Genomic DNA, 25,209 nt, shown 5'->3' on the forward strand with positions numbered 1-25,209 from the left:
TTTAAAAGTTAAATAACTACGGCAGAGATATAATTCCCAGCCGTACTGATAGAAAAAACACCCTTTTTTTAATTCCTTGGCTCCGTGAACCTTTGGAGATTTGGCTCCCATAAAGCAAGCTTTTTTCTTAGTGTTGATTCGGATATCTTGAAACATCGTCCTTCTTCCCTAATTTTTTGGCCATCATTTCTTATTAGGTCTAGCGCATTTTGCAGGTTTTCGACAGTGTAAGAAAGATTAGTAGTCTTCCGAGTGTAATTTCTAGCGTTCTCGAAAAATGAATAAAACATAAATGTCTCACTATGTGTGTCTTTTTAATAAATCACAAATATGACAACAAAATGACTTATTTAATTATCATTCAATTATATTAAAACGTTCATTAGACATCATATTTTAAAAAGAGATCTTATTCGAAATGATTGCATAAAAATTGTGGGCCTACCGTCTTTTATTTCGGCACGGCAAATTAATATACACTGACAAACTACTCTCATCATGGTCATGGATATTCTGGCGTCACTACTGCTCATGCCAACAAGTTAAAGGCCAAGTCACAGACGGCAGCACTGATCAACTTCTCCACTACTTGGTAACTATATCTTGACAAAATGCAATAAAGAAGATTTTGTTTTATGAAAAATATGAGCCAAAATGCCCCCATGAAATTGGTGCCTTTTTAGCAAGGTCGGTTTAATTTTGATAAGTGTGTTGTTACATTTCGCTTCGGTTTTAAGGCAGCAAATTGACTATTGAATATCCTTAGGTAGACGGCATGCTAACCGGCACTCCAGTTTTTTGTAAGTTTAATGTAAAACAAAAAGAGATGGTTTTCGCAAAGATTTTCTACTTCGTTTTTTGTGAAACAAAACATTCTCTTATCCCAGGATATTTGTAATTTAAGTTGGCCCCTGTATCTGTTCTGGGTGATAACTTATCGAAGAATTGATAACATTATGCGAAGAATTCAGTGTCGCTTTCAGAATAAATATGCCAGGTTAAGAAGTTTTCTTACTTTTTTTATAAAACACCTTGTATATCAAAAATTTTTATTTCAAAAATAAATAAGTACTTGTATACTTACTCAAAAAACAATCTCACAATGTAGCATTTTCAATAACTTACTTCATTGTTAAATTAGTATGTAACAAAGCGTTATGGCCAATCTATTGAATAACTTTTCGGAAATACCAAAAAATAGGAATAGGAATATAGGAATTTGATTAGTTGGAAAAGTTTCGTGACCCTCACATATTCCAAATTTTACTAATTTGAATGTTTTTAATGAACTAACCAAAACGCGATACACGATATATTTTTTTGCACCAAATCCATAAGTTTAAAGCGTAAACATTGCGTTACCCAAATTTTAATTGGCAGTTATTCAAAACCGCAACAAGTGCAAATATTATTCAAATTTAAAGCATGCTTCTAAATAGTACGGAGTAATGCGTTCAGTAAGACCAAATTTAAGGGTCATCAATAGGCGTAGGTAGAAAATTAACTCATAAAACTATATAAATACTCTAATAGCGTATTTAACATGTTGCAGGAAAGAAAGGCTACAGGTAAAGTGGACCTTCCCAAAAAAAAACAAAGTGAAATCTTGATAATAATAAATTGTTTATTATTGCAACCTATCCGTTCATATTTTGCTACCTATTTACAGGCTTTATTATGGGTTATATCCAAAAGACGTAACTGCAAAAGCATTTATTAAATTTTAACACTTCCTGATACATAATTTAACAATGGCTAAGCTGGTACCCCCAGAAATACTAAATTTAAAATAAAATTTAGTTTAATTGTTTTCACTACCGATTGGTCACAAAAGAATTTATATAAATAATTGTTTAATTGCAACGACAAAAAACTTCGGTTTTGCTTAAATTGTTTTTATATTGTTAAGCTTCTGATATCATTAACGCGACCAAAATAAATCTTCTTAAAGTTACTTATCTTTTCCATTATCCTATACATTAAGATAAAAAAACAAAAGTTAACATCAAAGTCGAGGCTCATTTTTCAAAATGAGTGGTCCGTATCCTCGGTCGTTCCAATATCTTCCCGGCGCTCAATTCCGAAAAGAAATCGTAACCCCGCTGGATCGTGGTAACTTCGATGTTTTTGTACTTCATCACCTTTTCTTCAACGCGTTGGGCAAAGTACCGCAATATATCATATTTGTCATAAACAAATAACCTGCGAAATAAAACTTCATTTGTACGGGTCGTTCAATCACGTTGATCACCAACCGAAAATCTCTCTTAGATATGACGTATAATTCCGTAGATTCCACGGCAATATGGGTGTAAGAATGAGTTACGGCGGACGAAGCTGTCAACATCCCAATGAGACCGATTTCCTCTCCGTCCAGCAAATGGTCAAGTTCTATGCCGGTTCTGTTTAAAACGGCACACGTCCCAGTCGAAATAAAGTAAATGTCCTCTATAGGATCGCCATACTGCAAAAAAATGTTTATTACTTCAAAGTTTAACATGGCTGAACTACTCTTTCAAGAGAAATATAGAAAATTATCATAGAGAATTTCTTAAGATATTAGTAATATTGTGATTGAAAAAAATATCAGTAAAATTATACAATTTATTAAAAAAGTAGAGAGGAGCAATAGGTCATACTCATCAATAAATAAAAAAATAATAACCAATATTCATAAAAAGTATATATTTCTTACATTGTAAAGAAGGAATGTTGTAAAGCTTAAGGCAAAATATGTGAAATGCAATATCTAGCTATTTTTTACTGATTTTAAATTGTAGGTAGATCATTGTTTGAGATCTAAATTTAGATTTAAATATATACTATACAATATAAATAAATATATATTGTACCACGGTTATCTTTTACGCGAACTGATAAAGTAAGCTATATTGACTAATTTTTTATTGCATTTGATACTTCACTCAATACTAATTTAATAACCATGGGGAAAATTGCGATTTATTGTGAAAATCGTCCAGATAAAAAAAATTCAAATTCAATTTTTTTTATATATTTTATATTTTTACTTTGCAAGATGTTTCTTGAGTAACTTATGGGTATTACTATATATTACATTTTCCAAACCGGAATAATAACGTAGAAAATAAATAAAGTAGTAGTCTCTTATTGCAAAAAGTTGTTTGGGCAATGATTGGTTGTGCAACTTTCAGGGAAGAGAGGTAACTTCTGGATTCTCCTGAGTCGAACTTGCTAACGTTTTAATCAAGCTCTGACGAAGCTAACAGGATGATTGGCAAAACCTTAACAAGTTTGACTCAGCAAAAACCGACGCAGGAGGAATCCAGAAGTTTTGTAAAAAGCAGCCTGTGGAAATTTTTTTGAAAAATTAAGAGAGGTTTACGTTTGCACAAAAAAAGGTTTACTAAATATTTTAAACTGACATATCAAAGAGGTTCTGATAGGACTTTACCGCTACCTAGTTTTCAACAAGCAGATACTTTCTGAATACGGATATGGTACCTTGCAATACGTTATAGATATAGATAGAAAAATATTTATAGTTCGTTGCTTTTGGCGCCACGATACTTTCAAAAGATATGGACGTCTCAGGACGTCCATGGTATGTATTCCAATGGCGTTTTAAAAACGTACATGTTATATGGTTTGGAGTCGTAGAGCATTAAAATCGATCATATGGAACAATACAAAAACGGTTATCGATATCCTTTGCTTTATAAATAGCCGTGCGATTGGTATTCATATAGACATGTTTTAGCATTAACGAAATTTGATCAACTGAAAGCCAATAATTAATTAATAACTGGTCTTCATTATGACATTAGGCCACAGTACAACGAGAGTTCTTTCAACTCCAAATTCCCAATAGGTATGTAAGGTCTGTTTCAAAGTATATCGTAATGGCCTTTGATCAACTCACCCCAAAAAAGTGATTACGATGTTCATGTCTACTGTTGCTGGGTAAACCCAATAACCAATAATTTATTGATTTATTTATAGCTGAGAGTCAAGACAAAGGCGAGTAAATGTCGACCACGTGTCAGAGTGGCAGTGTTGAATAATCCTTGTACCGTGCGTTTTAAAAAAGCTTCTCGCCAGTATATATATATATATATATATATATATATATATATATATATATATATATATATATATATATATATATATATATATATATATATATATATATATATATATATATATATATATATATATATATATATATAATTACAAACGTAAGTTGTTATTGCTGTATCAAAAAATTGTCACATTTTGTCACAAGAAATATCCAAATTTGTTCGGTTAAAAAAAAACTAAGAATTATTATGTGAAAATGGTGCAATTTAGCAATGAGGAAAAAGTAGACATGTTACTGGTGTTTGGAGAATGCAGATGCGATTGTAGAGAAGCAAAAAGAGTTTACGCACGGCGTTATCCGCATAGAAGAGTCCCCGATGCAACAACCTTTTCAAGTTTATGTAAAAACTTAAGAGAATATGGCAGCTTCATAAAACCTAAAAGAGATAGGAACAGGACGGCTACAAATGATGAAAATACTGCTGCCGTAGTTCAGCAGGTTGATAATAACCCCAAGATATCCCTATCAGAGATAAAAGAAAATACCGGTGTTACCATAAGTTCTTCGTGGAGAATTCTACATAGAAACTCTTTTCACCCGTACAAAAGTAAACTAATTCATAAACTAGAACCAGGCGATTATGCTAGAAGAATGTATTTCTTAGCGACATTGTCCGATTTGTATAACCAAGATGCAAATTTTCTCTCGAAAATTTTATGGAGCGACGAAAGTCGATTTCAAAATAATGGAATCGTTAATAGACACAACTGTCGTTTTTGGTCCGAAAACCATCCTCGTTGGATTACAGAAAGAGGTAACCAACGAATTTTTAGTATCAATGTTTGGTTAAATGGATTCCTTATTGGACCTTACCTTTACGAAGGAACTTTAAATGCAGATCGCTATTTAAGATTTCTTCAAACTACACTTCCGGAACTATTAGAAGAAGCGCCTCTTGACACTAGAATGAATATGTGGCTACAGCAGGATGGAGCGCCTGCACATAATGCCCAAATAGTAACGAGGTATTTGAACCGAGAATATCCCAATAGATGGTTTGGTACTAATGGACCGGTAAGGTGGCCGGCGAGGTCCCCGGACATTACACCACCAGATGATTTTCTTTGGGGCTACCTAAAAAACGTTATCTATGAAGAACCTATCGAAGAAATGGCTGATCTCATTAACAAAATTAGTGCAGCGTGTGCCGCTATCACAAGAAGGACTCTCCTACAAGTGACCCAAGCTCATCTGTTAAAAGTTTTTGATAGTTGTGTTCGAGCAGATGGACATAATTTTGACCAAAATTTTTGAAATGTCTTATTATGTAGTTAATTGCAATAATAATTTTGGTTATTAACTTGTAAGTATTTTACTGTTTTTTCATTTATTTATCATGTTATCAGAACTAAATCGATAAAAAATAATAAATAAAATCATACTAAAATAGTTGAAATCTATTGTTTGTAATTGCACTTAAAACAACTGCGATGACAATGGTTGCCATAGTAACTAACATTCATGGCATACTTGTAAAAATAAGCGTTAATCACATTTTTTATTAATCAAGAAATGTTTACTTTAAATCGGTATAACTTAGAAACGGGTAAAGTAAATAAGTTTGAGTAAATAACAAAAAAGTTTTTAAATAATATGTACTTTTGTATGCGCGTATTTCCAAAGTCTCTGCAATCGAATAATTTTTCGACGCGTCGCGACGCCCAGCTCTTTGCAGGCGTCGAATTTTTTTAACTTTAGGAAATATCTACTTGACCCCTCATTTTGACTACTTTTTACATAAATTAAATATTTCTTTTCGTTTTGAACTTATTGGCGTGCGGAGTTTTAAGTGAAAAAAAAAAAAAAAATATATATATATATATATATATATATATATATATATATATATATATATATATATATATATATATATATATATATATATATATATATATATATATATATATATATATGATATCCCGGAGTATAGTGTCATCACATTTTTCCATCCGTGAATCAATACGTGAGAATATATATATATATATATATATATATATATATATATATTCTCACGTATTGATTCACGGATGGAAAAATGTGATGACACTATACTCCGGGATATCATCCGTTCGCTCGTTGAACTCCGACTGGAATCCTGCAAATCCTGCATCCGACTGGAATCCTGCAGACGTTTCGCCAAAATCTCACTTGGCATCTTCAATGCTCGCGCTCCGAAAACACTTCGAACACTGGGAGGTTATCGGCGGTGCGTGCGGTATTTATACTCTACGCCGGAGATGGTAACGGTGCTGCTTGTGCGTGGGGGGAGGTGGCTCCGCCCCCTGAATTGTAGCGTTGTTAATTTCGCCCGATCGTAGTTGCGATGTCCCCGTTGGCTGCTGCGCATCGCTCTGCTGTTTGATTATCGTTCTCCACGTGTTGGATAAATGCAGAGCGTCGTCTCTCGTATTGAGGTGTCCGGACTTTTCTATTTCGATGGCCTCTCGTATAATCCTAGTCCTAAAATCAGGAATATTAGCTATTTGTTTGCAAGTGCCGAAATCAATTTTATGGCCTGTCTGATGTTGGTGCTGAAACAAAGCAGATGTTGTTTGTTTGTTTCTTATGGCTAAACGATGTTCCTCGAGCCTGGCTGAAATTCTTCTGTTGGTCTGTCCCACATACGTCAGGCTGCACGATCCGCATGCTACACTCTATACTCCTTGGTTTTCCAGAGTAATTTTTTGTTTTGGGTTTCTTAGTATTGCTCCGATGGTATGGTCAGGTTTGTATGCCGTTGATATGTCGTGTTTCCGTAATATTTGGCCGATTTTGTCAGTAACCCCCTTGATGTATGGCAGGACAGCGATCGATCTTCGTTGGGTCTCGTCCTGCACTCTCTGCTGCGGCTGTTGTTGTTTACTGATTGCCTTGCTGATGGTACGCCTTTGGTATCCGTTTTGTCGAAGACAGGTACTAATTTTCTTCAGTTCTTTATCTCTGTTCCTCTCGTTTGTGAGCCTGAAGGACCGAGCAATTAATGTATTTGCCACTGCCTGTATCTGTGATGGGTGGTGATGAGATTTAGCGTTCAGATATCTATTAGTGTGTGTTGGTTTTCTATAGACAGTGTGTTCCAAGTGTCCATCTTCGGTCCTTGTGATGTGCACATCTAAAAAGGGCAGACTGTTATCCTCTTCAAGTTCTATTGTAAATTGAATCCTTGGGTGGATGGAATTCAGATGATCTAGGAATTTCAAAAGCTCCTCCTTGCCAAAAGGCCATACAACAAATACGTCATCAACGTATCTTGTCCATAGTTTTGGCTTCAGATTTGCCTTCTCTATTGCTTTCTTTTCGAAGTAAATCATGAAGAGGTTAGCAATCACAGGTGAGAGAGATGATCCCATTGCTGCTCCATCTATTTGTCGGTAAATTTTCCCGTTGTGCATAAAGTAAGCGTTTTTCAGGCAATGTCTTGACAGATCCATTATGTATGGCGGAAGATCTTCGTTTTCTTCTATAAGCAAGAGTGTCTCTTCTACTGGAATACTCGGGTAGAGGGATTTGACATCGAAACTTGCCATAATGTCGTCCTTGTCCATCCTGAGAGAACCTAAAATCTGAGTGAAATGTTCTGAGTTTTTAACATAGGAATCTGCCTTTTCCACTATAGGCTGAAGTGCACTGGCCAGATGTTTTTCCAGCTTGCATAATGGTGAGTTAAAGGCGCTTACGATTGGACGCAGAGGAACCCCGTCCTTATGGATCTCCCCCCACGCACAAGCAGCACCGTTACCATCTCCGGCGTAGAGTATAAATACCGCACGCACCGCCGATAACCTCCCAGTGTTCGAAGTGTTTTCGGAGCGCGAGCATTGAAGATGCCAAGTGAGATTTTGGCGAAACGTCTGCAGGATTCCAGTCGGATGCAGGATTTGCAGGATTCCAGTCGGATGCAGGATTCCAGTCGGAGTTCAACGAGCGAACGGATGATATCCCGGAGTATAGTGTCATCACATTTTTCCATCCGTGAATCAATACGTGAGAATATCATACACCTTTACGGGAAGGAGACCTTTACAGCCACCAAGTGTTATGAAAAACTAAGACAAAGGAGGGTTATTTCGCTGGGCAACTTGAATTTTCTTAAAAACTGCCGCAACCAGAACTTGCTGCCAACATTTACAAGGTTGTCTTATCATACACGCACCAGAAAGACACAAGCTATCCTGGACAAAGCTAGCAAGGCCCTACTCCAAGACCAGATCAGGCGGACCCGGTACGAAATTAGTGAGACTGAGCTACAACTTTTCAGACTCCACCTGAAACTGAGCAACAAGATCCATCAGTTGCTGTGGGACCGCATAGAATTATTAACATCATGGCGCACTGAGAAAGACAAGGACATCACGTCAAAAAAACTGTGGAAGAAATTAGAAATCCTTCAGTCAAATTCCAAAAAATCAGGACAAGTGCCAAATACAAACCGAAGCAATACAGTTCATAATATTTCAGCATACCATCTTTCCGATACAGAAGTCAGCGTACTGAATAAAGGATTTAACTATGCAATAGCTCCAAAAAGAGTACCCGTCGAAGAGATCGTTTCCAACGTCGAAGCAAGTCTTTCCACCATAGACGAACAAGATGTGGAGTTAATTAGGCAAGATGTCGCCAGAGTCTTAAGACAGTCAAAACCACCGCAGCCAAACTTAAGCAGAGAAGAAATGCAAGCCTTAAGGAATCTAAACAAAAACGAAAACATTCTAATAATGCCAGCAGACAAAGGAAATGCCACTGTCGTCATGAATACGTCGGATTATAATGCAAAATTGGAGGATATTTTGAACGACCCAATATACAAACTAGTCACCAGAGATCCCACGACATATTTGGAAAAAACAACTAAGTCCAAAATTCTCGATTCATCAATAAACGAGGATACAAAGAAGAAACTTATTCCGAGGGAAAAATCGAGTCGTTGCCCAAAATTCTACGGGCTCCCAAAGATCCATAAGGACGGGGTTCCCCTGCGTCCAATCGTAAGCGCCTTTAACTCACCATTATGCAAGCTGGAAAAACATCTGGCCAGTGCACTTCAGCCTATAGTGGAAAAGGCAGATTCCTATGTTAAAAACTCAGAACATTTCACTCAGATTTTAGGTTCTCTCAGGATGGACAAGGACGACATTATGGCAAGTTTCGATGTCAAATCCCTCTACCCGAGTATTCCAGTAGAAGAGGCACTCTTGCTTATAGAAGAAAACGAAGATCTTCCGCCATACATAATGGATCTGTCAAGACATTGCCTGAAAAACGCTTACTTTATGCACAACGGGAAAATTTACCGACAAATAGATGGAGCAGCAATGGGATCATCTCTCTCACCTGTGATTGCTAACCTCTTCATGATTTACTTCGAAAAGAAAGCAATAGAGAAGGCAAATCTGAAGCCAAAACTATGGACAAGATACGTTGATGACGAATTTGTTGTATGGCCTTTTGGCAAGGAGGAGCTTTTGAAATTCCTAGATCATCTGAATTCCATCCATCCAAGGATTCAATTTACAATAGAACTTGAAGAGGATAACAGTCTGCCCTTTTTAGATGTGCACATCACAAGGACCGAAGATGGACACTTGGAACACACTGTCTATAGAAAACCAACACACACTAATAGATATCTGAACGCTAAATCTCATCACCACCCATCACAGATACAGGCAGTGGCAAATACATTAATTGCTCGGTCCTTCAGGCTCACAAACGAGAGGAACAGAGATAAAGAACTGAAGAAAATTAGTACCTGTCTTCGACAAAACGGATACCAAAGGCGTACCATCAGCAAGGCAATCAGTAAACAACAACAGCCGCAGCAGAGAGTGCAGGACGAGACCCAACGAAGATCGATCGCTGTCCTGCCATACATCAAGGGGGTTACTGACAAAATCGGCCGAATATTACAGAAACACGACATATCAACGGCATACAAACCTGACCATACCATCGGAGCAATACTAAGAAACCCAAAACAAAAAATTACTCTGGAAAACCAAGGAGTATAGAGTGTAGCATGCGGATCGTGCAGCCTGACGTATGTGGGACAGACCAACAGAAGAATTTCAGCCAGGCTCGAGGAACATCGTTTAGCCATAAGAAACAAACAAACAACATCTGCTTTGTTTCAGCACCAACATCAGACAGGCCATAAAATTTATTTCGGCACTTGCAAACAAATAGCTAATATTCCTGATTTTAGGACTAGGATTATACGAGAGGCCATCGAAATAGAAAAGTCCGGACACCTCAATACGAGAGACGACGCTCTGCATTTATCCAACACGTGGTGATTCCAGTCGGATGCAGGATTCCAGTCGGAGTTCAACGAGCGAACGGATGATATCCCGGAGTATAGTGTCATCATATATATATATATATATATATATATATATATATATATATATATATATATATATATATATATATATATATATATATATATATATATATATATATATATATATATATATATATATATATATATATATATATATAGTGTTGGATATTGTCAGTGTAATACAAATATAAATTATAAAAAAATTATGTTAGTATAATTAATTAATAAAAATTAATAATATGGACAATAACAAACAACGGATACTAATAAAAGGTATCACAAGAAAGAAAATTCTTAATATCGTAATAGGTGAGGTGTAGCAATTTGTTTTTAGGACTGCATTTGAATTTTCTTTGTGTAGCTATCTCCTTAAGTTCAGTTCGATAGGCAATTTATTATAAATTTTTACGGTCTATTTGATGTAAGCGACAGTCTATCGACAGGTATTTGTATGTTAATATTCGGTCTTAAAGGATATACTTTAAGACAGACCGTATTATAAGAGGTATATCATGTCCAGAAATATTGTGTTTTTACCACCGACCTAGTGATTAACGCTGCTTAATTTTGATTACTCCAAAACCGTAGCCCCTTATAGAACACCCTGCCGAGCAGACCTGTACCTGTAACCGGACTGTCCTAGCAAAAACTAACAAGCGGTATATAAGTATGTTTTCAATCTTTTTCGACGAGCAATTCTTGAAATATGTACATAAAAAAATTCATACAAAGTAACAATTTATTCGTTCTATTTCATTACATTCCTACATAGTATTAATATACAAAATATAATAATAAAGTATTGGTCACTTAAACAATCGTCACTACCGCTACTGTCGTCAATGATCAACTCCGCCACTACTCGTTCTCGTTAAATATTTTCTTCTTTTATTATTCGTTTTTCACCTCTTGCTGAATTACGTTAATGGTACTATCACTAAATTTTGGTGCAGTGTTATTTCCTCTGATATGCGCGTTCAACTCTGACCAAATCATCTCAATCAGGTTAAATATGATACGAGGGTAATCTCAAGATTTCATGCCCTTTTTGTTGTGCTATCGAACCGCGATTATATTCGATTATAGACTTAAAAGAGACTGTTGTATCGACGCGGAAAGTAAATCCTACCTTGCTTGTTTAATCGCAACTGACTAAGTGCCGTTGTCGTTCCTTTTTGTCGATTGTCTCTTCAAAAAAAGAAACGCGCACAGCGTCGCAAAAAAATAGCCTGGCTGAACCAGGCTAGAGGTTAGGCAAATTTATAATAATAAAAAAAAAACTAATTGATACTCACAATTTACCCGAAAAATATTCCTCTACCAAAATAAGATCGAACATACCGCCGACCTTAAAATCACCATCTTTTAAATTTATTCTAAATAAGGTAAAGGACATAGTTTGGATATGAGCCTTTGCAAAAAACCGTTTCTAGTTCTAACTGTCGCTACTCGGCAAATACCGTCAGTTCCAGGATGAACCTGTGTTACTCGGGCAAGTAACCATCGAAGGGGCGTATTTAATTCGTCTTTTATGACTACCATATCTCCTATGTTTAATAAGGGGTATTTTTTTGTCCATTTCGAACGCTGCTGAAGCGTGTTCAAATAATCGCTTCCAGAATTCGCTATGCAATCGTTGCACCAATTCCCAACGTTGTAAAGTATTAATATTAGCGTTCGTATAATCCTTAGAAGGTAAAGAAGTAAGAGGCTCCAGAGTTAAAAAATGCCCTGGAGTCAAAGCGCTTATGTCATTAGGGTCACTACTCAAAGGGTGTAAAGATCTTGAGTTTAAAACAGATTCGATGCAACATAGCGTTGTATACATTTCCCCGAAAGTTAATTTGTTTAGCCCTATTGACCGAACCAGGTGATACTTCATGCTACGCACACTAGCTTCCCATAGCCCTCCGAAATTAGGTGCTGATGGTGGATTAAAGTACCATTTGATTTTTTCCGTCTCAACGGCGTTTTTCATGTGCTCCACCAGTTGTGTATTGGCATAAAATTGGTACCACAATCGGAGCGGATAATATTACAACGTCCTCTACGTGCGATAAAGCGCTTTAAAGCAACAAAGAAAGCGTCAGTACACAAACTGGAAACCAGTTCTAAATGTATGGCCTTAAAGGCAAAACAAACAAAAATACAAACATGCCTTCTGGGCCTTTATCCCTCTGCCCTTTAAAGGCGTTACCGAAAAGGGACCTGCAAAGTCCACCCCTACTTCCTGAAATGGCTTGGCCTGTGATACACGCCCTGCCGGTAAATCGCTCATGTATGGTACAACAGGCTTGGGATCCACTCGAAAGCATCTTAAACAACGAGACAAACACCTACGAATAGCATTTTTCGCTGACAGTATCCAGAACTGTTGTAGATTCAAAAAATGCAATGTTTGCAAACCCGGATGCAAATATTTCTTATGTAAATAAAATATTATCAGTTCCGTAAGACGATGTTTTTGATTGAGTAACAATGGAAATCTCCTGTCGTGTGGGAAAGATTTGGAATTTATCAAGCGACCACCGACCCTCAAGAAACCTTGATTATCCATAAATGGATTCAATTTTCTTAAAACCTTATCTACGCTTTTGTTTTTTTTTTCTAGCTTATATATAGCATCAGAGAAAACCTCACGTTGTACTTGCCAAACACGACACAAAAGTGCATTGTTTATATCTTCTTCGCAAAGAGCCGCTGAACAAGCGGCAACCGGATTTTGGCGTTTTGTACGAATATTATTGCAAAATTTTACACAATATGCAATGATCCTTAAAATTTTTTCCAATGAAGAATATCTATTAAACACACCGTACGGGTCCGATATGGAAATTAACGTCGTCATGGATTTGCTCTTCTCTTCTAAGCATTCAGAGGGAATTTCGGCCGATAAATCGCAAGGCCAATGATCAGAAGAGTAACGAAGAAACCGAGGCCCATGAATCCAAGTTGCGTGTTTTAAGAATTGTGAAGGAATAAGTCCTCTACTGGCACAATCTGCGGGGTTATCGTTAGTAGGAATATAACGTCAACTATCAGGAGAAATCTTACCTTCGATATGACTTATTCGATTACTAACGAATGTTTGCCATCTATGAGCAGAGGATTTAATCCACGCCAGAGTTACTTTTGAATCTGACCACGCGAAAATTTTTTTAATTATAATTTTATTCAGAGCATCACGAAAAAACTCTACTAAATTTGACAACAAAACAGCAGCACATAGTTCCGAACGGGGCAAGGTTATTCTCTTCAGAGGTGCGACTTTCGATTTTCCAGCAACGAAATAAATTTTATGCTCGCCATTTACAAAAACCCGAAGGAAGACCACACACCCATATCCGCTTTGGCTAGCATCGCAAAATCCATGCATTCAGCTTGAAACATGCATGTGCCTAGGAATTTTTAGAGAAGATAACAGATCCAACTCACACTGAAATTTTCTCCATTTCGCGGTAATTACGGGTTCCTGGTTCCAATCAAGGCCCAAGCTCCATAGCTGTTGAATTAAACATTTAGCGTACAACGTTAGGGGGCAATCATGCCCAAAGGATCAAAAATTCTAGCCAAATTTGACAAAATCCCTCTTTTGGTACACTCGGTACTCGAAATATTACCAATTTTAAAAGTAAAACTATCAAAAGCTGGTTGCCACTGCAACCCAAGAAGTTTGAGGCATAGCGGTTCGACTGTATCAAAGAGGGGTGTCCGATAAAACCTCAGCACAATTAGTAGCCCACTTTCGTAACTCAAAACCACCTCTCTTTAGAAGTTCTGAGAGCTCAAATTTTATACGTTTACCAACTTCCAGATCGTGGAAAGCTGTCAGAATATCGTCAACGTAAATATCAGACAACAGGATATCCGATGCAAGTGGAAATGATCGCCGTTCATCTATAGCTAATTGCTTAATGATCCTATTGGCCAAATAGGGTGAACTACTAACTCCAAAAACCAAAGTATCCAATCTATACTCTTGTACCGGCTTTTCACGGTTAAATCTCCATAAAATATGTTGAAACCTTTTATCCTCATCGCGAACCCGTATTTGCAAAAACATCTTCTTAATGTCTGCTATCAAAACAAATTTATGCAAACGAAATTTAAGCAAAACGTTAGAAATATCGGAATGAAGTTTTGGACCAGCATAAAGTGTAGAATTCAATGAGACCCCATTGGAGGATTTCATTGACGAAGCGAACACCACGCGGAGCTTGGTTGACATGGATTCTTCCCGTATGACACAATGATGAGGAATGTAGTACCGACCAGGCTCATCGGTCCGACTAACGATCGACATATAACCAGCCTCGAGATATTCCCTCATAAAATTTCTATACAAGTCGAGCAAAGCTGGGTTATGATATAATCTATTTTCCAAAGAATAAAGTCTGCGTAAAGCTAAATTTTTCGATTCACCAAAAATTGGGTTCTTTAATCGAAAAGGCAAAGCGACAACGTATCGACTAGAAGAATCTTTAAAATGGGTTTTCTTGTATAGGTTTTCACAAAATTCAGTTCCTGGCGATACCGTTTTGATATTAGGTACGCTTTCGACCTCCCATAACCGCTTAATATTATTATTTAGCGACTCCAAAATTTTTGTACAATACGTCGGTAAAGAAGCGACATTAGTTTTGTTCGAAATCATCTTAAGAACGATACAAATCACCTGATGTTAAAACAAACGCTTCTACTTATTCGAAAATACCCCGCAGCATCAATGCTTAATCAAATTTAAAACGGCCCATTTACGTTTTAAATAAATATTTCAAGTTTTTACAAATATTCGTTACGGTCCATCTTAGGCAAGACCAACTTAATGCAGAATAAACATCTGTTGGGATAGGTTTTACCAAGGTCCTGCGGTCTGCGGTTAAGGTACTGTAAAATACTTAAAACGTCAAAGCAATAAATGCACTATATTTTTGGTCGTACAATAACTTACCCAACTAACCAAAACTAACCATACCTACCTTAACGATAGTGTCATTCGTCAAGAAAACCATCTGCCTCGATTTGGAAATCAACGCTCCGACAATACTCCGCGGAAAAATTTTGAATAATTCAACTTTGGCTATCATTTTCCTCGCGCCGAACAATAAAAATTCGTGTCTTAAGTACGTCGATAAGGCGGATAGTATGGCGTGCTCGTTGAAATAATGATACTGATATTTATATTGGTAGTATCTGAAGTGACGAAAATTGGGCATATAATGAGATCACTGAAAACGCTAATACTCAATTAAACGGGCCCGTAACTCTCTCGGAAGATTTTTCTGCCTCATGAACATATTCAACTGCATCAAGTAGTCCTCGTATTTGCTTTCGGAAATTGAAACGACCGTAAGTATCCTCAGCAAAGTGGCTATCACGTATAAAGTCCAGATTCTTCCGGTGACCATCACTACGATCAGTGCTATTTTCTCGCACAGGATTTCATTTATTGGAACGTAACCATCCCCTAACAAAGTATAGTGTATTTCAATATATTTAGTTTCTGAAGCTGTAGTAAAAGTAAAGTCTGTTCATAGATATAAGAAAGTGACTAACTGAGACGAATTAAGGAAAGACCCGGGCAAGCTGTAAGAATGAAATATGGCCGAACAGGTCCATACTTTGCTTAGAATTTAACTAATTATTTGGGGTTTTGATAGGATTGGTACTAATCAATATTTATTTATTTATGTATTTATTTATGTTTAAATCTAAAATAAAATTACCAATTATTTTTATTACCTGCTTAAATTACTTAAAATTATTCACATAATGTATCATTATCGCTATCATCGCCTGTTCTAATTATTATTTGTTCTATATTATTTGCAATATGGATATACGATTGTTCTGCTTTTTCTATATGTTTAACAGAATTTGCCCAACTTTGTGAAGGGATATAAAACTTCGGTTTCTAAAAGTAGCTAATGGACCCTTTCTAAATATTTTTGTTTTCCCAAACCCATTTGTTAATTCTAGTTCCGGATTTTTTTATTATTGAATGCATATTACAGATTGATCTTCTTCATCGTACGTTAACACCAAACACTCAAACTGAGACTACTTTGTACGTAAGCACTGGAAATATTTCGAGAATGCAAACGAGGAGCTCTTCCTATCTTGTTAATGTTCCGTGACTATAAGTGTAAGGTGTTTCAAATTTTTCTATTGTCTGAATCAACGGAACCTGTCAACAAAACTATATGTATATGTACTAACCCGAGCCAAAGAAATGAATTTGCACCATACTGAAACAATCCACATATGCCACCATTAAGTCTGTAGGCGGATGTAGACCAGCTCTGACAATCCACAAATCATCGGAACTTAATTTCTCGACTTCGTAGACGGCATGGGGCAAAAAATAAAACGCGCACGTAAAAAAATGTAGCAACACCAAAGTAATTATTGTCAATTTCATGCAGATTAACGCGTGATCGTGAATCTGAAAATAATTCAAATTCTACAGCTACAAAGTAAAAATGAAGGACAGGGGGACTTTTCTTTCACTTTTGCAATTATTTAAAGTCTAGTTTTGTTTTTGTGTAGTTTCAACTAAATATTCATTTCATTAAATTGCAGAGCTAAAATGCTATCCCTACTTTTATAGTAGTTCAAATTTACGATCTAGGTGGAATACCAGTCGTTATTGGTTGCCTCAAATTTGACATAAACACACATAATAGATAATATTTAAAAATTAGCAGCAAAAAAGTGTATTTGGCTTGATCTTACTTTGTTTCAGGGTGTAAAAGCGGATATTACAGCCCTAGTATCTTCAAAGCACGTCCATAAGTAAAAAAAATAAACAAATGTCCTTTCGAAGCCAGATTCTAATAATTCGTTTTTGAACCATCCAATAACAGTATCATTATTTGGACTCGTGCCTAGACAGTACTGAAACTGAATTTTCGGGGTGAAAAAGGCACTTCAGGTTTTATCGGTGTAGGATTTGGGTTCCATTTTAGCACCATTCTTGGAGCCGCCCAAGCCAGTTCTTAGTTTTCAGTTTTTACTTTATTGCTATGGGTTTTGTCTTCTGTTTATGTAACTTGCATAGAGTTGAACGAAGGTTTCATGAGCTTATTTTTGAATCTTAGATCTACATCATATTTTTGTTTTCCTTTAAGGTTTTAGGCTAGGTTTATTTGATTAAAATAGAAACCTGACCTAAACCCTTAAAAAACAGGATGAGGTATGGACGTAAGGATCGAACGAATCCATTATAGATACTTAAAACTTGAAATTGATGAACTAATTTCGAATTTTTTGCCACATCCAAATTTATCTCAAGGTTGATCGGAGGTCATAAAATAGTTCAAATGATTGAATAAACTACGCAAATAGTTACAAATAAAACTAATTCACAGAATACAGATTACATTGCCTTTAACCTCTTTGCATTCTTAAAATGGCCAAACCCATTTAGAAGGAGCCGGCTACACAGCCAAATGGTGAACAGTCATCAGTGTTCCCCATAAAGCTGCTACTGCTGAGAGGCTTTTCTCTGATGAAACCGACATCAACAACATGTCGAGAAACGACTTTCAAGATGTGCGTGCGCGAATTATTTCAAACCCTCTTTCAGATTGCTGCGTTCAATAATAGTTGCTGTTAATAAAACGAATAACAAAAATAGTGCAAAATACAGGTTACGGTGTCAAATTTAAGGGTATGTACGACAGTGTCAAATCCACCTGACTTCAATCAATTTTACAGTTATTTGCGGCTCTTACATTATCTAATAATATATGGCTGTTCTGAATCTTTGTAATATATTGTTATTACTTATGTTGTTGTTTAAGTGTCTTTGTCTCAGTGACTCATAGTTTCAAACAACAAACAAAAATAGTGCAAAATACAGGTTACGGTGTCAAATTTAAGGGTATGTACGACAGTGTCAAATCCACCTGACTTCAATCAATTTTACAGTTATTTGCGGCTCTTACATTATCTAATAATATATGGCTGTTCTGAATCTTTGTAATATATTGTTATTACTTATGTTGTTGTTTAAGTGTCTTTGTCTCAGTGACTCATAGTTTCCAGCCATTTGTAATATCTAAAGATGGTTTGCTAAAACACTTGGAATTGTGGTGAATATTTGCTGCTGTGGTGGTTACAGTTAACAATTAAATTTCATCATAAACGAAAAATTGCCTACCCCACAGTCTTTAAAGAATCTTTGCGTATAGTCCAGTAACGTTTTCAATCTAGCGTATGCTGCAAGATTAACCAGATACATCCATCGAACGTAGACAGTTCCAAAAGGAAATATTACGGTTAGAAGGTCAAATACGAAGTATGTAAAGAGATACCTAAAAACAACGAAAGATTAAGTGTGTTATTTCTTATAAATCATCTACTCTATAAACACTATGATCCACCAAAATTTGGTCTGTTCTTAATCCGAGTGCTTACCGTCTTACAATTTTCCCGTGATTAAATTCAATGGTATTCGTGTTCGACACTTTGTATGCTGCAAAAAATTCGGTAACGACCCAAAGCAATTCAAGAGGAAATATTATTCCATTTTCGAGATAAGAACCAAAAATCTACAAAATAACAATGGTTTTATGAAATATTTTATGGAGCTTAAATATAATAATACATGATCAGTGTATTTACTTACATCCACGAAGAAGTAGTGAGCACGAAAGATGTCTCCAAAACTTGCGTTTAGAGGAGAACTTACAATTTCGAATGTCCACAAAATTATAAATAATAGTTCTCTCAGCATTTGAACATCACTGTAAGGATGGATGACGTAGTAAAACGGGCTTTTAATGTGCCGCTTTTGTTCGGCCATGATCTGAGAATTATTTCTATAGTTTCTAAAAGGAAATAATCGTTCTGTTATGTCATCCTCTGTAAAGACCGACAGATGCTCAAAAAATACAGAACATATCTACTCCTTACCTTGTGCTAATTGCTGCTTTTGGATTGACGGTGATTAATTTTCTAAGAAACCTTAAGAATTTTTTGTAAAACGGAGCATTTGGGGGTAATTTTTCAAACCCAGTTCTGATCGTTCTAAGTTCGCATAAGTGAACGCCGGATTTCATTGCAGCAATTCACAAAAAAAAACGTCGAGCATCGAATATCTGACGTTTATGACAAATTTTATCTCCCTGACAAGCTGTTTCAACTTCAAGCGTATTTAGTTGCGTAGCGCCCATATGTATTGTTTTGACGGGAAAAAATTATCCTAAAGGTCGTACCCTTTAATATTGACAACACAACAACATTAAAAAATTGTCATTTATTACAGCCCAAGTAGCAAAATCAGTTTTATGAAACTTCTATGAAATGCAATATAATAATAACGCCCTTTACAGATCTAATACAGTTATAAAATTATAATTATAATATTCTTATCTGACGTTTAAGTATTTTATAAGATGTCTTGCAGATTACACAGTCCATATATGTGCTTTATGATCATTATAATTATATTTATTAACCATCCTATACAGCGATTTAAAGCTACTTCAAGAATAGATTTAAGTAATACACATTACAGAATATCTACACTTTTTAAGTTACTTTCTATTGTGGCGAAATCCACAATGAAAACATCGAATAAAAATTACATAATATATAATTAAATATGTATTTAATAAATCATAATTAAATAATATGTATATGAATAATAGAAATATGTAATTTTAGAACTTTTACAAAAAAAATTTCCGTACCTAAAAATTTTCCTGCCCAGCAGAATTCTCTGATAAAATATATAGATTGTATTAAAAAATAGAACCAGAGAAAAGTCTCTCCCTGACACCGACAAACGCCCAACCCCATAGATCAATATGGCGTTAGTTAATAGTTGTTAAATTATTATTTGTCAAAAAAATCATTACACGATGTTTTATTTAAACTGTATGAAACTCAATATTTTGTAGAGTGGTTTATATGCACACTATAACACAATTTTTCAAAGAAACAAAGGACCGAAATTTTATTCATTTTATACCTCAATTTTGAATTTGAATTTGAGGTAAATATTATATAAGGCACTAAAAGCAAACATTTGATAAAGACACGGTGTTGTCGAAACAACATGTAATAGTCTAATGGCATTTGACGCACAAGTTTATTTGACACGAGTGGAGCGAATTTTTAATAAACGAGTGAGTTAAAAAGTTTACCGAACGTGTTGAATAGAATACTTTTTCTACGACCGTTAGTTTTTGGGGACATTTTCGCAAAACAACACGAATACATTCAGTGACATGATCGTCAGAATTTACACACGTCAAAATTCAAAGCGTGGGAAATACCTCCGAAAACGGGTAAAATCCCGGAAATGTCCGAAGTGGCTCGGATAAGTGGGAAACAAAACTGTCGTGGTAAAGTGGCGCTTCCCGCACGCTACATCGGTGTGTATTTAGGTATTTTACAGACGGGAGTAGAAAAAAATATATAATTTGGTGAAAATCTGAACTTTTAGTTCTGATTTATTTTGATAAATGGATTTTCATCAAGTAAAAGCCACCTCAGTTCAAAGCACACACTTGTTTTTTACAACTTATGAAGTGACACATTTAACCAAATATAGGGTGATTCAGGGTGGATGGAAGTTTCAGATTAAACGACGTAGCAGCGATGCCATTTTGCCGTTTCTTCGAAAAAGTAGCATCAACTTTGATATTTTAAATGAGCCACTGTATATGATTGAATTTAGCGTTCCGCCATCAGCTTCTGGTTATATTTGTACGTTACTTCCGAATATCTATTGTAAAGGTTTTTGTTGTGCAAAACATAACTTCAATTAATATTTATTACAGTTATATATTTCAAATTGCGGAGAACTGACTATAGCTATAGTTTGCAATATATAATTATGCAATAGTTTTTTTATGAAGTTATAGTTTATGAACCCTATATTCTTATGTTCCTCACATATCTAAAGATTAAGTACTCTGAAATATAAAAAAAGGTTTCTATAAAAATTACCATATTTGCCTTATCAATTCCATTGAACGTTTGCAAAATTGTTTCGGACAAGAAACACGCCACGGGTGACTTTTGTGCAGACTAGGCTATCCAAAATTCGAAAATACCCGATATAAATCACAGATTTTTTTCCTGTAAACTTTACCATCCGATATCTGAAAAAGTAAAACGTTTAGGACATAACACGATTTGTATAGGGCCATAAAACAGTTTTCAAATTTTTTTTTACTTGAATTCAAACTAAGCAAATTTCTTTTACAGACAAGACAAGAAACTTTAAGGCCCTGTTGTACAGTGGCAGTTCAAGCACAGTTCAAGGTTAAACCCAGTATAAATATGCAAGTCCAGTGTACAAAGTCAGTTCAAAGCTAAATTCGGTTCACTATTTACTAGCACGGACATCTGCAATCGACAAGAACAGAATGGAAGTAACGTAAGTATGACAAGTAACTTTAACGCACGCTTATACAGTTGTAGTTCAAGCACAGTTCAAGGTTAAAATCATTTTAAATATGCAAGTCCAGTTGTTCAAAGTCAGTTCAAAGCTATACTTGATTCGCTATTCATTATTTTGTGACGTCCAATTGGACTCCGCTTAAACCAAATTCTACGATCTATATGACATAATATAACCTTAACATTATTCAGTATTTTACTATTTCACAATGTCCTGTGATTTTACCTAAATTAAGAAATCAACTCTGGATCCCCAATTTTTTGTCTTAAATTATTAAAGTACCCCAGTAATGGCTCAAGAGTTCCGAGAAAATATCTGGAATTAACACATGGCGAACACTTTGTTGAAGCAGTAGAAGTGGTTTCTGTGGTGAGCATTAGACATGGCGGTTTAATCTCCGTTCGACAGAATCCCTTGCAATCGCCCTCAAAAATTCTGAAATTGGTTTCCAGTATGTGGATTTAGTGTTTTTAGTGTTCAGTGAATGTTTTAAAGTTATAATCGTAGTCGGCCCTGTCGTTTTTTCCTGTTTCTCGCTGGTATGGTGGCCGGATGGCCCGGATGGTACGTGGTTGTAGCGGTTGGATGCCGGTTTTTTTGGTATCGGTCAAAATCCTTTTTTGCTAGCTGAGTAAGTATTTGTTATATTTTTTCTTTTTACGTGTTGGTGAACAAAAGCGAAAATTCACGACGGAAGTCGGCAATGGGCGATTGATCATAGCAATCCTGCCCAACTGAAATTGGGATACGCATATTAAATTGAAATGAAGCATTAGAAGTATCAAGAAGGTAGCATTGCACGCGGCGGTTTAACCTCCGTTCGCTCCCGACAGAAACCCTTGTATTCGTCCTCAAAAGTTTGATATCAGTTTTCACTGTGTGGACTTAGTGTTTTTAGTGTTCAGTGCATGTTTTAAAGTTATAATTGTCGTCGGCCCCCTCGTTTTTCCCTGTTCACGCCGGTATGGAGGCCGGATGGACCCGGATGGTCCGGGGTGGAAGCGGGGGGAAGCCGATTTTTTTGGTATCGGTCAAAATCGTTTTTTGCTAGCTGAGCAAATTATTGGTTATTTTTCTTCTTTCTACATGGTGGTCATTGACCAGAAGCGAAAATCCTCGACGGAAGTCGGCAATGGGCGAATGATCCTAGCAGTCGAGCACAAAAGAAATAGATATTGACTATTTTTTTACTATGGAAAGATGATAATTTCATTGAAAATTTCGACTTTCTAAACTGTTCCATTTGTTATAAAGCATAAACAATGGTTGAAGAGCAATTCCGAGACTGTTAAGGTTTTTTTCTTTTTCTCTTTCGAATTCTACTAATTTTAAAATCCTGTGGCATTCGAACCCTTTTTGATGTGAAACGTGAAAAAAAAGAAGAAGTAGTATTCTATGGTGTGCAATTAATTTTAATATATGTTTATTTGTTTTTGTTGTATGTTAATTTTACAAAAAGAAATCTTATTTTGGGTGTAAAGAAGGCGCGGTAAAAATAGTAACCTCCAGATGGACGAATCACGTTTCTGTAGACTATGTTTAACCACATCCTCAATATTGTATTCCTTATTAGATAATAATGGTTCAGAAATGCTTGAAAATCTAACAGGAATTAAAGTAATTATAGTAAAATATTTTGTTTCTCTTTTCACTTGCTTTCTAAAAACTCTACTTTTAGATCTGTTTAGATACCTATTCCACATATTCCTGTGTAAAATGTTGGTTAAATTTAAGATTAGCTCATCACATTCAACAAAACTTTCTTGAATCTGAGAAGAAACTTCATGAAATGACTCCCGAAATAATATTGGATAAAGAAAGTGATGTAGTTCTAAATGATGGCAATGAGACTAATGAGGCTACTGAAGGAACCCATGCTCCTATTATACAATCTATTAAGTCAGAGTTAGAAGAAGATTCAGCTGAATTTATAATTATTGAAAGCGATAATAGTCAGTTTAATGCGTTTTGCAATTGCTTAATATGTGGAGTAAGTATGGAAGATGACCATGAGTATTATTCCCACATAAAAGAACACTATAATGAAGAACAGACATGTGAAGATTGTGGGGCCACTTTGGGTGATATAACTTCTTACAGAGACCATATCCTCTCAAAACATACAGTATTGAGTTCAAAAACATGGAAATGTAGCATATGCCAGCTTTCCTTCCAATACAAACCTTTGTATAATGTTCACCTAAGGTCTGCTCATGGTGAACTATTGAAAACCAAACAAAATCAGAAAGCAACAGGAGCTGGAATAAAAGACCAGCTCAAATGTCTTGAATGCAATAAAGTTTTTTTGAAGCGTAGTGCTTACTCTGCTCATGTTAAGGGCAAGTGACAATTTATTTTTTCTGTTAATTTGCTTAATATTTTTTAAACATGAACAATCTCAGTGGTATTTTTTTTTAGGTCATACAAGAGTAAAATGTCCAATCTGCAGTGCAGAAATTACTAGGTTAGTTACCTTTTGGCCTTAAGTGAGTAGTAGCTGTTGTAAATTCAATTATTGCCATTGACATGGGTGCTTAAAAACATTTTCATGTGTTTTTAGATATAACATTAGTAAACATGTGATGTTGCACAATTCTGGTCCCTCTGTCTGTCACCTTTGTGGTGTAGAATTAAAAAACATTGAGAGTCTCAGAGGTCACCTGTATTATACACATTCTAAGAAAAGATTTTCTTGTGAACAGTGTGGAAGAGTTTTTTCTAAGGCATACAATTACAAGATCCACATCAAAAAAGAACACACAGGTATATTATATATATTAATCATCAAATTCCATTTCATGAATTATTAAACCCAATTTAGGTGAAAAGGGATTTACTTGTGATACATGTGGAAAAGGCTTTTTTACTCAGTACACTTTAAATAAGCATGTAAAAATGACTCATCTAAAGTTACGCCCGCACATTTGCAAATATTGCAAGAAAGGATTCTCCAGTCGCTTTGCTCTAAGAACTCATGAGAGGCAACACACAAACGAAGCTCCATACATTTGCGATGTGTGTGGCGAGGGCTTCCGGCAAAAAGTGTCGATGAGAGCCCATAGAAAATCAAAACACAACATCATAGAATTGAAAAAAGTTAAATGCCCAACTTGTGCCAAAATGTTTATAAATGATGTGGCCCTTAGAAGCCATGTAATGAAAAGGCATTGAGTATATATTTAGTTATCCTTTTGAAATGTAATTGGAAGTGTTGTGCTAGATTGTAATAAATTATTTTATATTATTTTACAATTTTAACAATTTATATGTTATTAAAGAGAAATATCACCCTTTGATGGTAAGAATTTGGTTTAATGAAGTTATAAAGGA

At 35.6% G+C, this 25,209-nt stretch overlaps 2 protein-coding genes across 4 annotated transcripts; one reads left to right on the forward strand and one right to left on the reverse strand.

Moving 5' to 3' along the window:
* Window positions 1–1,721: 1,721 nt before the first annotated feature.
* On the reverse strand, window positions 1,722–22,481 carry LOC132704271 (potassium/sodium hyperpolarization-activated cyclic nucleotide-gated channel 2-like). Of its 3 annotated transcripts, XM_060674144.1 has the most exons (11): window positions 22,105–22,235; window positions 21,423–21,577; window positions 19,380–19,682; window positions 19,093–19,294; window positions 18,882–19,015; window positions 18,625–18,778; window positions 16,680–16,905; window positions 15,705–15,927; window positions 15,440–15,653; window positions 2,256–2,464; window positions 1,722–2,202 (listed from the first exon to the last, which is right to left on the reverse strand). In XM_060674144.1, exons 3-11 carry the CDS (start codon window positions 19,523–19,525, stop codon window positions 2,019–2,021), a joined length of 1,692 nt encoding a protein of 563 aa, XP_060530127.1. In that variant the 5' UTR covers window positions 19,526–19,682; window positions 21,423–21,577; window positions 22,105–22,235; the 3' UTR covers window positions 1,722–2,018. The 3 variants fall into 3 exon arrangements, with proteins under 3 accessions (XP_060530127.1, XP_060530128.1, XP_060530129.1); XM_060674145.1 differs by having other exon boundaries at window positions 19,380–19,668; window positions 21,423–22,481; XM_060674146.1 differs by lacking the exon at window positions 19,380–19,682 and having other exon boundaries at window positions 21,423–22,265.
* A 778-nt stretch (window positions 22,482–23,259) lies between these two features.
* On the forward strand, window positions 23,260–25,197 carry LOC132704274 (gastrula zinc finger protein XlCGF28.1-like). Its single transcript, XM_060674148.1, has 5 exons — window positions 23,260–23,496; window positions 23,558–24,218; window positions 24,298–24,343; window positions 24,440–24,642; window positions 24,701–25,197. The coding sequence occupies exons 1-5, from the start codon at window positions 23,389–23,391 to the stop codon at window positions 25,048–25,050; spliced, it is 1,368 nt and encodes a 455-aa protein (XP_060530131.1). The 5' UTR covers window positions 23,260–23,388; the 3' UTR covers window positions 25,051–25,197.
* Window positions 25,198–25,209: the final 12 nt, after the last annotated feature.

This window comes from Cylas formicarius, unplaced genomic scaffold, assembly GCF_029955315.1.
Source record: "Cylas formicarius isolate icCylForm1 unplaced genomic scaffold, icCylForm1.1 PGA_scaffold_7__23_contigs__length_41026272, whole genome shotgun sequence".
In the NCBI taxonomy this organism is placed as follows: Eukaryota; Metazoa; Arthropoda; class Insecta; order Coleoptera; family Brentidae; genus Cylas; species Cylas formicarius.

Excerpts from the sequence above, each read along its gene's own strand:
- LOC132704271 (XM_060674145.1), bottom strand. The coding sequence starts at position 19,525 with ATGAAATCCGGCGTTCACTTATGCGAACTTAGAACGATCAGAACTGGG. Across the intron at positions 16,906-18,624 it reads GATTCTTTAAAGACTGTGGG|ATTCACGATCACGCGTTAAT; the intron begins GTAGGCAATTTT and ends AATTATTTTCAG. Across the intron at positions 15,928-16,679 it reads AATTCATTTCTTTGGCTCGG|GGGATGGTTACGTTCCAATA; the intron begins GTTAGTACATAT and ends ATACTTTGTTAG.
- LOC132704274 (XM_060674148.1), top strand. The coding sequence starts at position 23,389 with ATGGACGAATCACGTTTCTGTAGACTATGTTTAACCACATCCTCAATA. Across the intron at positions 23,497-23,557 it reads AAAATCTAACAGGAATTAAA|ATCTGTTTAGATACCTATTC; the intron begins GTAATTATAGTA and ends CTCTACTTTTAG. Across the intron at positions 24,344-24,439 it reads TGCAGTGCAGAAATTACTAG|ATATAACATTAGTAAACATG; the intron begins GTTAGTTACCTT and ends ATGTGTTTTTAG.